The sequence below is a fragment of the Ursus arctos genome, unplaced genomic scaffold, assembly GCF_023065955.2.
Source record: "Ursus arctos isolate Adak ecotype North America unplaced genomic scaffold, UrsArc2.0 scaffold_19, whole genome shotgun sequence".
NCBI lineage: Eukaryota > Metazoa > Chordata > Mammalia > Carnivora > Ursidae > Ursus > Ursus arctos.
Genome location: NW_026622863.1, coordinates 8,152,541 through 8,168,024, shown reverse-complemented (window position 1 = coordinate 8,168,024; position 15,484 = coordinate 8,152,541). Strand labels below are relative to the sequence as shown.

Genomic DNA, 15,484 nt, shown 5'->3' with positions numbered 1-15,484 from the left:
CTCACCCTCCTGGTGGTGAGGTGCAGATGCCTGAGGAGAGGGGGTGCAGAGTCCTCGTCCTTTCTGTTGGGCTGGGCTCTCTGGAGAAAAGGCAGGTGGTCTTAACGAGCCATTTCAATTGTTAGTTTACTCTCTTTTTTGGCAAGTGGTTGGGAAATCAAGAGAGCTAAATAAATGGGTCGTGATGTGACCCTGTTATGAGATCTTGGCTCCTCGGAGGGTCTGAGCTTGGTGCTGAGGGGGCTGCCATGAGGGGGTCTTGGGGTGGTTTTAGCTTCGGCTCCGGAGAGCCTTTGTGTTCTCATGCCATCACTCCCCCCAACTCAACCCGCTCCCCAGAACCCATCCCTGCCTGAAAGGACCCCGGAGAGCGTAGGCCTACTGGTTGGGTTTGTTTGCACTTGACCCTGATTATTTTGCCCTGAGGCCTGATGCCAGAGATGGTCATAGGCTACACTTTACAGCATAAATGTGTGAGTTAGGCAAAAGGCTGGCTATGCCTTTGGGCAAAAGTTGGTTACATCTTGCTCTAGGCATTCATAGCCCTGCACCAGGACACACTGTTTAGTGGACAGAGTGTGGGCTAAATTTCAGCCCTCTCTCACTACCTCTGCTGGGCTCCTTTTGCAGTGCACAACCCACTCAACCATTCACAACAGTCCTCCTTGCTTTACACCTTTTCACTCCTTGAGATTTCTTAGTACTAAAAGTTGGGAATAGTGACACTCCATTTCATGCTTGGAAGGAGAATCTGGGCTCTAGGTATATCCTTGACCTTCCTTGGCCCTGGCTTGGTATAAGTGAGAGGGTTTCTTTAAGGATGAGCCCAGGAGAGGCAGTCATGTGCCTCTTGCATGGCTCACCACCTCCACTGGGACAGGGATGCCTCTAGGGAGCCTCTTTCAGACCAGTGTGGGCCCAGCCTTTCCCTAAGGGTGGAATGATCAGTGGGGCCAAGGCCAATAAAACACGGAGAGGTCCCCTAAGACTCTGGGAACACCAGCTGAGAATACTCTCAAAATAAAAGCCAATCATTTAGTGGTTCTTAAACCTTTCTTTGGCAGGCAGGGGGTGGTGGTGGTGTTCTAGATCTTTTCGATGAAAACCATGGATCCTTTTCCCAGAAAAATGCCTATCTGTTCACATGTCTGGAGGCTTACATCCAGGGGCAGGGGCTTCTCAGATCCTTGATGCCAGGCTGAGCAACTGGCCTGGTGTGGCTTTGGGAGTAGGGAAGGGGGTTCCTGGGCCCTGCTGACCTTGCTGGGGGCTTCCTCTGGCCCTCGGGTCAGTACGTGCCTCTATTCATCTCTCGTTCACCTCCTGACACTGTCTGCCTTAGAACTTGTCCCGGAGCTTTCCTACCTCTGACCTGCACCCTGTCTGCCAACCCAGGTCCTGCCTGACCTTGACCACCCCCTCCCCCCGCCGGAGCAAGTGGCACTGGGGAGGTGGCTTTCACAGGTGGTCACCTGGCGCCACGTGCCCCATGCTGCTGGGTTTCCCAAGTCCAGAGGCCCAGCACCCAGTCTTTGGGTCTCACTGGCATGTCGTTGATGGCAAGGCCATCCCGGTGCCCAGGGGCAGGCAACGGGCCTTTCCAGAGTAGGAGCATTATCGTCTCTTACGAGCCTGCTGCTGAGTTGGGGAGACAGTGTCTGGTGAGGCTCACGAGCTGTGGGTCAAGCAGGTATCCACGACTTGTGATCCCAGAGCAGAGAGAGAACACAGAGTTCTGATCTGTCTGAAGCCCTGATAGAGCTTCAGAATCCTTCTTAACACACCCTAAAAGCCGTGGTTAATGCACTCGGTGCACTCGCCAGTGGGAACACAGGCCCTGCCCCTCCTTTGCGTGTACGTCCTCGCTGCTGCACCCCGACCCTGTGTGTTCATACTCACTGCGCGCTCTCCCCATGCTTGCACACTTGTGCCCACACCCCCTCCCCTTGTGGGCACACTGGCCTTGTGCACCCACCCTGCCCTTGCAAATGGCCATCATTCATAGGAGCAGGTGTCCCTGTGTTCCCCTAGGGATGGGACAGGGTGAGGGTGTGTCTTGGCTTTAGTGGTGCCAAACACCTTTAAGTTAAAAAGTTAGAGGTAGAGTCTGGGGAAGTCTCCAGAAAGCATCTCACTCCTCCATTTGGGTGTTATTTATACAGGCCACAGTGCTGATAGAGTTTTCTCTGAGATGCTCGACCCTTGGTGTCCATTGTGCCCCTGAGGCAGAATTCCGCCCAGGGATGGCTCAGGCCCCCAGAGAGTGCCCGCTGCCACTGTGGATTCAGGCCGCCCAGCAAGTGCCTGGCTCTGGCTGTCGGGAAGGCCTTCCTTCCTCAGTGCCTGCTTGCCCCTGCCGGCTATCTGGCTGTTGAAGAGACCAGTCTGGACAGAAGAGTAACGGTTCAGCTGGAGGGAAGGAGAGCATCTGCACGTTCATGGTGTCAGGGAGCACAGAGCCTTGCGGGGTGGCAGCGGGGCAAGGGCACGGCTTTGTCTCATCAGGAATGCATAGAGGATGGTGTGTTTACACCCTTGATAAATGAAATGTGGGGGGTGGTGCTAGGGGAGTGGATGCTAGCGGTTGTAGGAAAGTGCTTTCATGCCCCCAGGTACCAGGTGGGTTGGCCCATGGGCTCCTCACTGTGAGAGATGTGGGTCTGGAGATGCCGGGGTGTGGTGCGGCCGCTTGCCTATGGTGACGTCCGCCACTTTGAACTTCCCCCACTGGCCTGCTCTGGGTCGCTCTCCTCTTGCCACCTCTGCAGGCTTGGGAAGAGATCCTGGAATCCTCCCAAGAGCTCCAACACAGCAGATGTCTTCAGCCTTCCCACGATGGTGGAAGCCAGATCTTAGGGAGGGAAGGATTTGGCATTTTGGGGACATCCTCCAGACCTTCATATCTGGAAGCTCACACTTCTCATCCAGAGAGCATGGTGCTGTTAGTCCTGATATCCAGAGTACGCTGTGGACGAAGAGAGAACTGGGGTCAAGCATTGTCATGGTGCCCGTGATCGACATGGTACCTGTAGGGACCCACGCAGACCTTGTTGAAGGTGACCAACAGAATCGCTGCATGGTAACCTTACAAACTGGAAACGGCTTCTTAATGGAAGCAAAATGCCTAGATCTTAGAGTAAGTAAACGGTGAAACGCGAAGGAAACGGATGTTCAGGTGTGGCGGTGGACGCCGTTAACAGCCGCTCCTTTCACGCACGGCTGGCTTCGGATCGCCGGAAACATCATCCGCCCGGGTCTTGGAGGCTGTCTGGTTGGAATCAGCTTAGCGAGTAAGATCCGTTTCGTCTGGTGCGAGGTCTTGATTCATATTTATAAAGCTGCGTGTTTGAAAACCCACCCCGGCTGTAACTCGCTGAGTAGAGCAAGAGCCTCGGCCCCGCCCCAGTGTTTCATTGTCCGGATTCTGTGTGTCTACTCTCAGCGCGCGAACTTGGGAAAGAGCGAACGCTCCGTTAGCATTCCTTGGCCTGTTGCTCCTTGTCGTGGATGTCCCCTCTTGCACGCGGTCTGGGAGGCTCTGGCTGGGGAGCGAGAGTGGGACAGATACGTGATCAAGGGGGCCGCGCCCTGCAGAGCCGGACTTGTTAATTCCCAGAGCTGTTCCAGCCCTGGCGCCAAACCCGCCTGAGTGCCTGAGCCCCTGCTCCAGCCTCCATCGCCCCGTGCAAGCCTCTCTGCCACCGTATGGCTTAGGCACCATTCTCCCTCTTTGAGATGGCAAAACTGAAGCCTAGAGGTTCAACAGTTTGCTGAAGAGGCAGAATCAGGATTCAAATCCAGGCTCATAGCCTAGCCTGTGTGTTCCTCTCACTGCTCGGCTGCCCAGCATACTTGTGGACCTGCCGTCCGGGGGGTGGGCTGGGGTTGCTGCTTATCAGTCCTGAGCTGCTACGATTCTGGACAGCATCTTCTGTGCCTCTGTATACAGTGGTTTCAGTATGCATCGGTCTGCCATTTAGATACACTTGTGGGTTTTAGCCCAAACTCTGCACGTACTCCCTGTAGCTGTGTGAGACCTCAGGCATGTCTCTTGGCCTCTCTGGGAGTCTGTTGATGAGGACTACATGCAGTATTGCCTGGAAAGTACCCAGTACCACGCCTGGCTCACTGTGTGTGCCCATGGAGGTCAGCGACGGTGCAGAGGGAACGGGCGGGACCCGGTAGCTTCAGCCTGCACATGTGTGGAACTTCAGAGCCCGTTAAATCTGAAAAATACTGTGTATGCACATTTTTGGCTTAAACAAAGTTCCATTTTACAGAGTCCATAACCCAGCTTTAATATTATTACATGCCCCAGACTGGGATTAATTCCAGGACAAGAGCTTTATTATGCCGAATAGAGTTTCTCCCGTGCTCCCTTAGCGCTTGGCCTCCATCTCCACCAGCCTGGTTTTACATGCTGGGGTATGGGGTGGCAGCGCCCCCATCCCTACCCAGCCTCGTTCTGTGGGCTCAGGGGTGGGGTGGAGAGGTGAGTTGCTTTCTGATGTTACCAGCCCGTGACTGCTGACCACAGGACCTTAGCATATCCTGAGGTCTGTCTGTGGGCCAGGTCTCTCAGTGTGTGCAACAGCACCCCATGCTCCTCCAACCTCTGCGAGGGATCTTATTTGTTTCACAAATAAGCCCTCACATGTCTGTGGTGGTGTAAGGGGCTTTTGGGAGGAGGAGGATGTCTGCGGGATCAGGGAGAGGTCTGAGCTCTGTTGTCTTCCTGCGAGTGGCAAATGGCTTCATCTCAAGCAGAAACTCTGATTATAGATAGTGATCGGCTGTAGCACCGTGTAGAGTAAGATCCTGATGCTGCATCTGGCTCTAGGCAGTGCTGTGATTGATTTGTAATGTCTGCTAGGGACCCAGAGATGGGGAAACCATGCTGATCCTGCACTTACTCGCTATTCAGATTTTATTCTGATTATTTTACATCTCCATGAAACCAACAAAGGCCTCTTTGTAGGCTTTACCCCCTTGCTGCTGATCGTGGGTATTATAAGGACCCCCACAAATGATGCTTCTTCCTTGCCCTGTTCCCCACCCTGATGGCCTGTTTGTATAGCTTCAAAACTCACAGGCCCATCTCTGTTCTCTCTTTCAGTTGAAGAGGGGGAGGCCTCGGACTTCTCGCTGGCCTGGGATTCCTCCGTGACGGCATCAGGTAAATGCCCGGGGGCTGCTGGGGGAGTTGCTGGGGGTCCTGGGGGTGGGCTCAGGAACTCAGGAAGCCACCCAGCTGGTTATGGAACTCATATTCTTCATGTCACATTCCTGTCTCCAGGCCAGACTACCCCGTGCAACACGATTTTTATATCAGTTCCATATGGTCAATAAAATCTATTACATACGGAGACTAATATGCCCTATTCTCCTGGGGGACCACGTTTCCTTCTTGTGGGCGCATTCAGATGGGCCACGATACCCCCACTACCCAGGCTTTGAAGCTCCCTGCTATGGGCCTCACTGCACATTCATTCCAGTCTAATTGCATAAAACCCACTTTAATAGGATGTTTAAACTCCAGTCGAAATCACAGTCCCCAGACTTCCCTCCCAGATGGGCTGCACTGCACTCCCAGGCTGGCAACCCGAGCTTATGCCTCTAGGGGGAGGTAATAGGGGAAGTTCAGACTTGTGGGGTGTGTGGCCCCCATCGGGTGATGTGGGTGACTTGGCAGTCAGGGGACTTGGGTTTTTGGCTCCCTTCTGTCCTTGTGTAAGCTTCTCTGTGCCTCAGTTTCCCCAGCTCTAAAAAGGAGTGAAGGGATAAAGTTTTTCTAACTGTAAAGCTCCTGTAATTTGGAGCTGTGGAACTTGGGATTAGAGCTGGCTTTGGGGTCTTTGGGAGCTCCTGAGTGGAGGGCATGACTCTCTGCTCGCTCTGCATCCAGCCAGCACCTCTCTGGGCAATGGCCATGGCGCCCAGTCCAGCAGGTATAGCCTCTCTGGCCTCGTTCCTGTCCCAAGATCCTGACCAGCTGGTTCTGGTTTCCTGGGGGAGCTGGAGCCAGGCTGGTCTGGATGAATTCTGGGCCTGAGGAGACGCTGAGGAAATAATTTAGTCCAGCTTCCTTGTCTTCTAGCTGGGGAAACTGAGGCACGGAGGGAGCTTTGCTCTGGGTCAGTAGTTCCAGAAATGGGGTGTGAGGCATCAGGCATATGAACATTTAACGCTTGAATGGTTATACATTGGATTTGTGATTTTATGGCTGTTCGTGACTTACAATGATGCTGAAGTCATTTAAGTGAGAAAATTGTGTTGACAGTTTTAAGTAATGGTACCTAATGCCTGGGTTCAGCAAAAATCATGAAGATTGTTTGCAAATGGCTGAAATTTGGGAAATCCTGGTATAGATTGGACAGAAGGGGAGTGGAGAGCTAGCACTGGCACCTGGGTTCTTGGACTCCTTGTCCAGTGCTCTTTCCAGCACCCTGGGGATACTGCTTGGAGAGTCTGAAGGGTCCTGGTTGGGTCCTGGTGGACTCAGGTTTGGGCACTGTTGTATCTGCAGGTGCCTGGCCCTTGGTGACAGGGGCTCCCTCTACAGGAGAGGTGTTGTCTGAAGCCAGAATGAGGGGGTGGTGCTGACATTTTCAGAAGAGTCCAGGCTTAGGACAAACCTTGGGTTCCACACTGGGTAGGTTGGAGGAAGGGACTGCATAGCCCCTGTCCTGTCTCTTTCCATGCAAGGGAGATGCACTCCCCGTGGTTGGTGGAAACACAGTGAGATTATAAAGCTCCATGTCTCCTCCAGGGATCCTGACCCATATGGGGGTGCATGTGCTCAGGCTTCTGCCAACTCTGAAAGGGATCCCCACGGTGCTCTAAACCCCTGAACCAGGAAAAGCAAAGCTTGCAGCCCGGCTGCTAGACCCCCACAGGAAAGCACCCAGCGTGGTGTCCGTATAAGGTCCTGCTACCTTGCTGCTTTGCCAGTGGTGCTGGAGGCAGGGAGGACAGACAGGAACAGCAGTGGGGTGCAAGGAGGGCAGTGGCATCGGTTGTGGTGGGGGGACAGCCCGACGCAGGGGGCATCAGGATCCCAGGCTGCATCCCTAAGGTGGGGAATGGTCTCTTGGTCTGCAATGCCAAGGGGCCGTGCGGGGGCCCTGCCGGTCTGGGTTCTCTGCTGCCGTCGTGGAGTGGCCAGCCTCAGGGCCTCTCCGGGGCAGCTGGGCATCGCAGAGGTTGTGGGATACGCCAGTTTCCAGCCAAGAGCCGAGCATGCCCCGTACGCGTGTGCAGGAGGAGGAACATGACTCTTTGCGAGTCCCCTCCAGCCCTCGGGGACTCCATGGTGCCAGTCAGCTTTGGAATGTCTGCTCAGAGATGGGGAAAGGGAGGGCACAGCATCCCGGGCATTGGATAATCCGCAGCCAAGCCATGGATTGTTTGGTCTTCTTTGGCCCATTTCTGATGATTTTTTTTTTACAGCGTGTGCATGTGATAAATTTTCCTTCCCAGTTTTGTTGGGCTTGGGCTATTAAAGTCAGCTTGGATTCTTTGAGCATGGCGCTTATGAGATGGTGCAAATCCTGGGTGATGGGACAAAATCAGTTTGGGAGGCAGTCCTGGATGAGGGTGATGTCACATTATTGAGCGTTGACTTGGTCTGTGCCAGGCATGGCGCGAACGCTTTACCTGCGGTCTCTCGTCGAGCCTTCCTGACAGCCCTGTGAGGTGGGTGCTCTTTCCGACAGCAGGTCCAGAGTCTCTCCATGGGCTGGCTTAGGGGCAGCCGTCTGGTGGCGCACAGGGCCAGAGGCCTGGTTAAAGCTGCTTTAGTATAGCGCTTTTCATTAAGCTGAGAAAATGTCAGTTGGCCGCATCAGAGAATGGGGGCAGGTGCCAAGGAAGATTATGGGGGAACAAAGCCTCCCCGAGCCGCCCTTGGCACTGTGGCTGAGAATTGCCGTCTTCATTTGGCGGATGGCGGGAGGAGGCTCAGAGCTGTATAGCCGAGCCGCGGTCCCCGGCCGGCAAGCTGTGGAGAAGGAACTCGAACCCATGTCCGCCTGCGGCCAGGTCCTGTGGTTTCGCCTCTGCACTGCCTGGCACCAGAGGTGGGCAGTGGGGCCGAACCTGACAGTGTGGCATCGTGGGGGCTTCGGGAGGGTTCCTAGAGGTCCCGGCCACAGAGGGTCTTTGGTTAATCAGATCAAAGGAATCCAGGGTGAGGCGAGCAGGGTGGGCTGAGAGTGTTTTACCAGGAGGCGCGCAGGGCTGCGGGGCACGGGGCAGCTCCTTTCCAGTGGGGGCCCAGCGGCCGGGCTGCGAGCATTGTGCGGCGCCCTTCCCCCTCGCCCGCTTTGCCCTGGCTGTGGGAGTGTGATGGAGAACTCCAATAAAGAAACAGAATGCACTGTGTGCCCCCTGCTCACCTCTGGCCTCCTCCAGCCTCCCCTGCCCGGGGGGACCCTGTGGTCACCACCCCCAGGAAGAACCTGGCCTGCTCAGTCTGTGCCCTCGTGTCAGGGCGCTGACAGTGATGGAGAGGCCGGCCTGGCCGGCCAGGGAGACCAGCTCACAGCACTATACTCAGGCCGGGCTGGGGCTTCACGGGAGGAGGGCACGCCGGCCCCCTCCTGCCCCTCGGCCAGCAGATACTGAGCTCCTGAGAGCGGAGCCCCGGGACGGAGCACGGCACTCAGAGCCTAGGTGTGGGGTGCGTCGTAGGGGTAGGGTTTTAAATCATTCCCCGCTGGATCCTGGTTTTTCTTACCCGTGAGAGGGGGAGGAGGAGGACGATAGCTTATAAGGAGAAAATTGAAGCATAATTCTGTTTTGAGCCACAGATGCCTTTGAGCATCCAATGGGAATGTTTTACCTGTGATTTCAGGGGGGTTCATGGGTTTGAATGCCTTAGAGATGGGAAAGTCCTTTGTGAGAGCCCCATTGAGGTCCTCCCTGTCCTGAGGCTGGCCTGTGGCCCAGGTGAGGGGGCAGGCTGGGGAGGGTCTGTGGTCAAGTGTAACACAGGCCCTGCTAAGGGACAGACTGTGCCAGGGACCTGCCCCAGAGCTGCCAGATCATCTGAGTTCTTATTTATTTATTTATTTATTTATTTATTTATTTATTTATTATAATTATTATTAAAAAAATAATTTATTTGAGAGAGAGAGAGTGAGAGAGAGAGAGAGATCATGAGCAGGGGGGAAGGGTAGAGGGAGAAGCAGGCTCTCCGCTGAGCGGGGAGCCCAATGTGGGACTCGATCCAGGACCCTGGGATCATGACCTGAGCTGAAGGCAGATGCTTAACCCACTGTGCCACCCAGGTGCCCCCATCTGAGTTTTTAAAAGAGAGACCAGATAGCTGGATTTTTGTGGGAAATCATCAGATTTAAAAAATGTAGCAACTCATATTCTTTTAAGGTAGCTTTATTGAGATACAGTTTATATATCACGCAATGCATTCACATAGAATGCACAATTCAGTGGATTTGAGTATATTCAGAGATATGTATCACCATCTCCGTAGTCAACCGAGAACATTTTCATGACCTCAAAAAGGAGCCCTATACCCCTTAGGCATCACCTTCTATCCTTCCATCACTCCCAGCCCTTAAGCAACCACGAATCTACTTTCTCTATAGAATGGGATCATAGAACATGCAGTGTTTATTGACCAGTTTCTTTCATGTAGCCTAATATTTTTTTAAAGATTTATTTATTTATTTTAGAGGGAGAGAGAGAGAGTGTGTGAGTGTGGGAAGAGGGAGAGGGAGAGAGAGGCAGAGAAGCAGACTCCCCACTGAGTAGGGAGCCCGACACGGGGCTCGATCCCAGGATCCAGAGATCGTGACCTGAGCAGAAACCGGGAGTTGGATGCCCAACCCACTGAGCCACCCAGATGCCCCTTGTGTAGCCGAATCTTTTCAAGGTTTATCCAAATGGTAGCCTGTACCAGTCCTACATTTTTTTTGTTTTTTTTTAAAGATTTTATTTATTTATTTGACAGAGAGAGACAGCCAGTGAGAGACGGAACACAAGCAGGGGGAGTGGGAGAGGGAGAAGCAGGCTCTTAGTGGAGGAGCCTGATGTGGGGCTCGAACCCAGAACGCTGGGATCATGCCCTGAGCCGAAGGCAGATGCTTAACCACTGCGCTACCCAGGCGCCCCTGTCCTGCATTTTTTGTTATGGCTGAGTAGTGTTCTACTGTATGAATAGACCACATTTTGTGTATCTGTTCATCTGTTAACAGACGTTTGGGTTATTTTCCCCTTTCCGCTGTCGTGAATATGCTGCTGTGAATCTCTGTGTGCCAGTTTTTGCTCGAATACTTGTTGTCAGCTTTGGGGGGCACACACCTAGGAGCGGAATTGCTGGGTCGTGTGGTGACTTTTCGAGGTGCTGCCAAACTGTCCCCCACAGCAGCTGCATCATTTCACGCTCCCACCAGTAATGTGTGGGAGTTCCAGTTTCTCCATATCCTCACCAACAGTTGTTATTTTCCCTCTTTAAAAATTAAAAAAATTTTTATTTTAGCCTTCCTAAAAATGAAGGGGTGTATCATTTTGGACAACTCATATTTAAAAAAAAAAAAATCCTTGTTCAGGTCACAGAGAGGCCTTCTGCCAGCTGGTTTCGGCCTGGCCACCAGTTAAGAGGTTGCTAAGTGTGGCCGTCCCAGGGGGCCTCTCTGTCCCCCTGCCCTCCCACCAACTTCCCCTCTCTCTTGGCCAGCCTAGCACAGGGAGGAGGCCTGTCGTCCCTTCAATGCTTCTTCTCTCTTCCTTCAAGCCCTTTGGAATGTGTTCTCCAAGTGGCAGCCACCAGGATGATCGTGAGCCTACAATGTGGGTTTTCTGCGAACCAATCCAACCAAACTGAGCTTTGCCTCTCTTTTTCTGATCACCAAGTTTGATCGGGTGCTGACGGGAACTCATCTTCGTATAACTGTCTGATCGCAGTGTCACTGGAACCTCTCACCTTTCCAGGCTGGGTTTAGGACAGGTTGGGCTTCCTTCCAACATGGCAGCTCTGGAGCAAGCTGGGGGATGCAGTGGGAGGAGGGTCTGCGGGGTGGTCGGGAGATGACAAACGGTTAGTCTGTTGATGTACACTCATTGTCAGTGCCTGGGCAGGTTAGCCAGGTTTATTTCTGGTGACAGACACACTTGGGATTGGAGAGAAATGCTCGATGTAAATTAGTTGTTTCTGATCGCCTGAGACCCTGTTGGTGTGATTGGCATTTTGGGCCTTCCTGCCACCTGACGGGTCTCATTGTCCTGGTTAATGGAAACATCCATTTCATTTACAAACTAGTTCTGGGAGCTGGTCCTCCTTCTTGGTTCATGTAGAGAAATTGAGGCACAGAGATGCTAGTGACTTGTTTTAAAGTCACACAACCAGGAAGTGGCAGAGCCAGGATTGGAACCCGGGCAGCTCATGCATGAACATAGCACCAAAACTGTAAACGGCAGAGCTGCCTGTGAGGATGTTGTCCAGACTCTTCGTTGTAGAGGGAATCCAGAGGCTTGGTGAGGGACTCCGCTGTGTGCCCAGTCCCTCCTGGGCCAGGTGAAAGAGTCTGACTCCTCTGCCCGGAAGGAGAGGAGGTGCATGTTTTGAAGGCCGGGAAAACACCTCGGGCCAGGCTGTCCATGGGGATACCCACGTGCCCGGCCCCAGACTGCCTCCCCACTGTGCCCTCTGCTTATGACTGTACCTGGGTGTTGGGCATGGGTGCAGTTTGCAGGGGAGGCTGGTAATTGGGCTGCGGGCACAGGGACCTGCTCGGGTGGGAAATTTAAGTAGCGTGTAGGTGGTTGGTATCCTGGGGGCCCCATAGAGAGGGGTGCTGGAGGCCTTTCCTTTCCCTTTCATTCTGCCTCTGGGTAAGCAGTGGGTTAGGGAGAGAGGTCAGGGTCCCTACTCCTGACAAAGGCAGCAGTCTCCTCCCCACCCCTGCAGTCCTGCACCCGGAGGTTCTGACAGTGGAGTGCACGGAAATGTCTGGAAAACTGGGCCTTTCACGCAGGGAGTCGAGGCCTCTGCATGCAGCCCAGCCTGTACTTCTGAACCTTCTCGGAGCTGTCTCCCCACCCCACTTGTGTTTTCTTAGAGTGCGTGTTTATTATTTCAACTCCTTCATAGAAACTCCACCTACAACCTTGCGCTTCTGCACTCCTGCCCTTTCTGTTTCTCTCGGCCCCTTTCCCAGCTCCGTCCTGTATAAACAAACTTACCTAGATGAAATCCGCTGGTGGAATCCGCGTAGCTCCCACCCCCATGAGACCCGAGCTTCACGTAAGCCCCGGGCCCACACATCCTTCTGTCTCAGAAGCCTCGTCAGGGCCATTGGGTAGATGGGCATTCACTTTCCTAGCTGCCCCTCCCCTGTTGGGCATTTGGACTACTTTTCATTTTTGGCTCTTATAAATAGTACAATGACTAGGACCTTTGTGTAGTAGGTGCTCTTTTTCTCCTTTGGAGTTTTTCTTAGGGGCTCCCAGCACCTTCTGACTTTCTCTTTCAACCTCCAAATCCGGGCTGGAGTAACTTGGACCCCCTCTTTCTCCCCGCCCCTCGCCAGGGTCCCTCACTTGAATTCTTTCCTGAGTGACCCTCCTTCCTGGGTTCATCCGCAAGTGTGTCCCGGCCCCTCTGGCCAAGCTGCCACGGCCAGTGACGGAAGGCCCGGGCTTCCTTTGGCTCCAGCTGTCCACCTCTTGAGCCGGAGCCCCCAACCCAGTCATCCTCTCAATGTGGACCAGGGGACATTTTAAAGGAGCAGAAAAGGTCTAAATAGATGTATAATTTCCCAGCATTTTAAAGACTTATGAAATGCGTTTTTATGTGGGGCCAGCTGGGGAGTTTCTCATTAGCTCGGCCGGGGCGTCTGTGGGGAGTTGTGCTAAGTGGAACCAGGCAGGCCGGGCAGGAAGACGCGGTGGCCCCGAGCTCACCAGGGGAGCGTGGCAGGCATGCGCCGGCTGGTCTGCGCCTCGGACCCCCGGCCAGGCCAGCGGGCCTGCGCCTTTGTTAGAGCCGCTTCCCCCAGCGCAGGAGGCCTAGAAACCTTCGGGGGGTGACTGGAGCTGAGAGGTGGCCACTCTGTTACCATGGTGAGCAGTCCATGGAGTGTGGGGCATCTGTGCCCTGCGTGCACACGGAGGCATGTACTCGTGTATGTGCATGTGTGCGTGCGTGCGTACGTGTGTGTGTCGTGTGAGCCCAGGTGCTACAGCCCTGACTCAGACCCCTGGGGACCCCAGGGCCTTTGCACCCCTCTGTACTGCTTCCTGGGCCCCCGGGGGTTGACTGGGACCTGTTCTCTGAGGCGGATGTGGTGTTTCCTGCCCACCCTTTCCTCTGGCTCTGGACCAGCCAGGGACCCCTGCCGGGCTACCCTCTAATCGCTTCCTCTGTGTCTTATCTGCCGTGAACACGTGTGTGCAGAGCCCGTGCACGTGTGTGCGTGTGGGTGCCGGTACCTGGGGTGTGTGTGAAGGAGCGTGTGTGGTGTCTCTCTTCAGCCCCCTCGTCTCCCCGCAGCCTGGCTGATGGCTTCGCTGGCGTGAAACCACCGAGTGGGGCTCGTCCTGCTGGTTTTCACCTCTTGTGTGGACTTGGGCTTTCTCCGAGGCAGGGACTCTGTGTCGTTTGTCTGTTCCCTGTGGCGTGGCACACCCAGCAACTGCTCCACTGTCGTACCCTTGCTCCCAGCCCCGTAGATTTGGGGCTGTCCACCTCAGCGAGCGCTGGGTCCCCCTCTCCTCTCCTGGTGTGCCGGGCCTTTCCGGGGGCAGTAGTCATGAGGATTTTAAGGAGGGAGGAGCTGGTCCTAGTTTCTCCAGGCTTCGGTGCTCCCTGAGGTCAGGGAGGAGTCTCTGTGGGGTCAGCCCTTCCCTAAGTCCTGAGGACCCCACTGGTGGACGGTGGAAACCAGCAGTTCTTCGGTGACGTGAAGCCTGGCTCTACACCAGGGCCGCAGTCAGGCGCGAATGTGGGTGTGAGCATGTAGGCACGAGGATGACATTGCTCCTCGTGACTTTGGGGACGTCTCCCCATGTTGCCCAGGTGTGGTTAACGCCAGCCGGGCTCACACTTGAATGTGCGTGCAAATCTGGTGATCTCATTGAAATGTGAATTCTGACTCAGTAGGTCTGGGTGGGGCCTGAGATTCAGCATTTCTAACGAGCTCCAGGGTAGTGGTGCTGCTGCTGGACCACATGCCACCACGAGTAGTGAAGACTTAGAGGGCTTGATGAGTTAAGCCCTCTTGCCCACTCCCCTTGACTTTTGCTCTCAGCCAGGCAGCTCATGCCTATGGAGCTCATCCTTCGAAGCTCAGCCTGAATGACACCTCTTCCAAGAAGTGTGCCATGATAGCCCCGTCATAATTACTGCACCTTCCTTTGTGCCCTTCAGCCCTGAGGACAGCCCTGATCCTGGCCTTCACTGCCTTTCACTTGGTTATGACCTTCCTTTCTTGCTGTCTGCTTCCTCCTTCGGGCAATGAGCATGTATGATTCTCTGATCTCCCAGAGCCTAGCCCTGGCTTGGTGCCTGGCAGGTGCCTGGCCGATGTTTGCTAAGGTGGAGAACTTCACCTCTGCGTCTTTGTCCGTATTTGCCCTTGGTAGTCCAGGGCCAGATATTTGTTCCCTTTAAGAGCCAGAATTGGGTTTGAGGTCCAGATACTTAGCAGCTCTGTGAGGCCTTGAGTAAGTTATGTAACTTCTCTGTGCTTCCGTTTACTCACCTAAAATGGGAATAATTGTCTTCGTAGGCCGTTGCGAGGATTATATGAGGGAATCCACGTGGGTTCGCCTTAGCCTTCCAGGGTGGTGCCTGGTGCTCGTACTTGCTATTGAGAGCACATTGCTGGAAGCTTGGATCCGAGCTTAGCTCCGAGCTTGGATCTGTGGGGGTGACAGAGGAAGCTCAGATGCCCACAGGCCCCCTGCCCCAACGTCTTGACTGGTAGTCTCTAGCCATTACCACAGTGGGCAGGGCTGGGTTAGGACTGAATCCTCACTCATGCTGACCCTGGTTGGTGGGGCATTGCTCGTTTCCTACGTGGAGACGGCTTTGGTGGGGCTGGGTACTGATCCGGGGGTTGGTGGGCAGGGTCTGCGCTGAAAGGCAAAGGCTGTGAGGATGTCATATGATCAGGCTCCTTCCCTGGGCAGGGCTTGACGCACCAACTGTGCAGCCGTGGGTCAGTGCCCAGTAGGAAATGGCCAAGGTCAGCCCAGTCATGCTGCCTGGCTGCTCCTGGCTTCCTGGGCGGGCACTCTGCAGAGCCCAGCTCCTGGGTCGGGGATGGCCAGCACAGCATCAGCCAGTGTCCTGCTGTAGGCTGTGGGTGGCCCATGGGGGTTAGGCTGCTGTCTTCTCAGCTGATATTTTCCTAAAATCCTTGAGTGTGCAGGCAGGCGTCACACACACACACACACACACACACACACACACACACACACCAGTCCATGTGTGTATTAGTCTGAACCTGGCTAACTGATG

The 15,484-nt window shown here is 54.4% G+C and overlaps 1 protein-coding gene across 1 annotated transcript in view; it reads left to right on the top strand.

Moving 5' to 3' along the window:
• ZNF423 (zinc finger protein 423) overlaps positions 1–15,484 on the top strand; it is a 318,969-nt gene that overhangs the window by 55,492 nt on the left and 247,993 nt on the right. Inside the window, exon 2 of the mRNA XM_026494717.4 lies at positions 5,117–5,176. Coding sequence (XP_026350502.4) covers positions 5,117–5,176 — 60 coding nt within the window. The remainder of the gene's footprint in view (positions 1–5,116; positions 5,177–15,484) is intronic.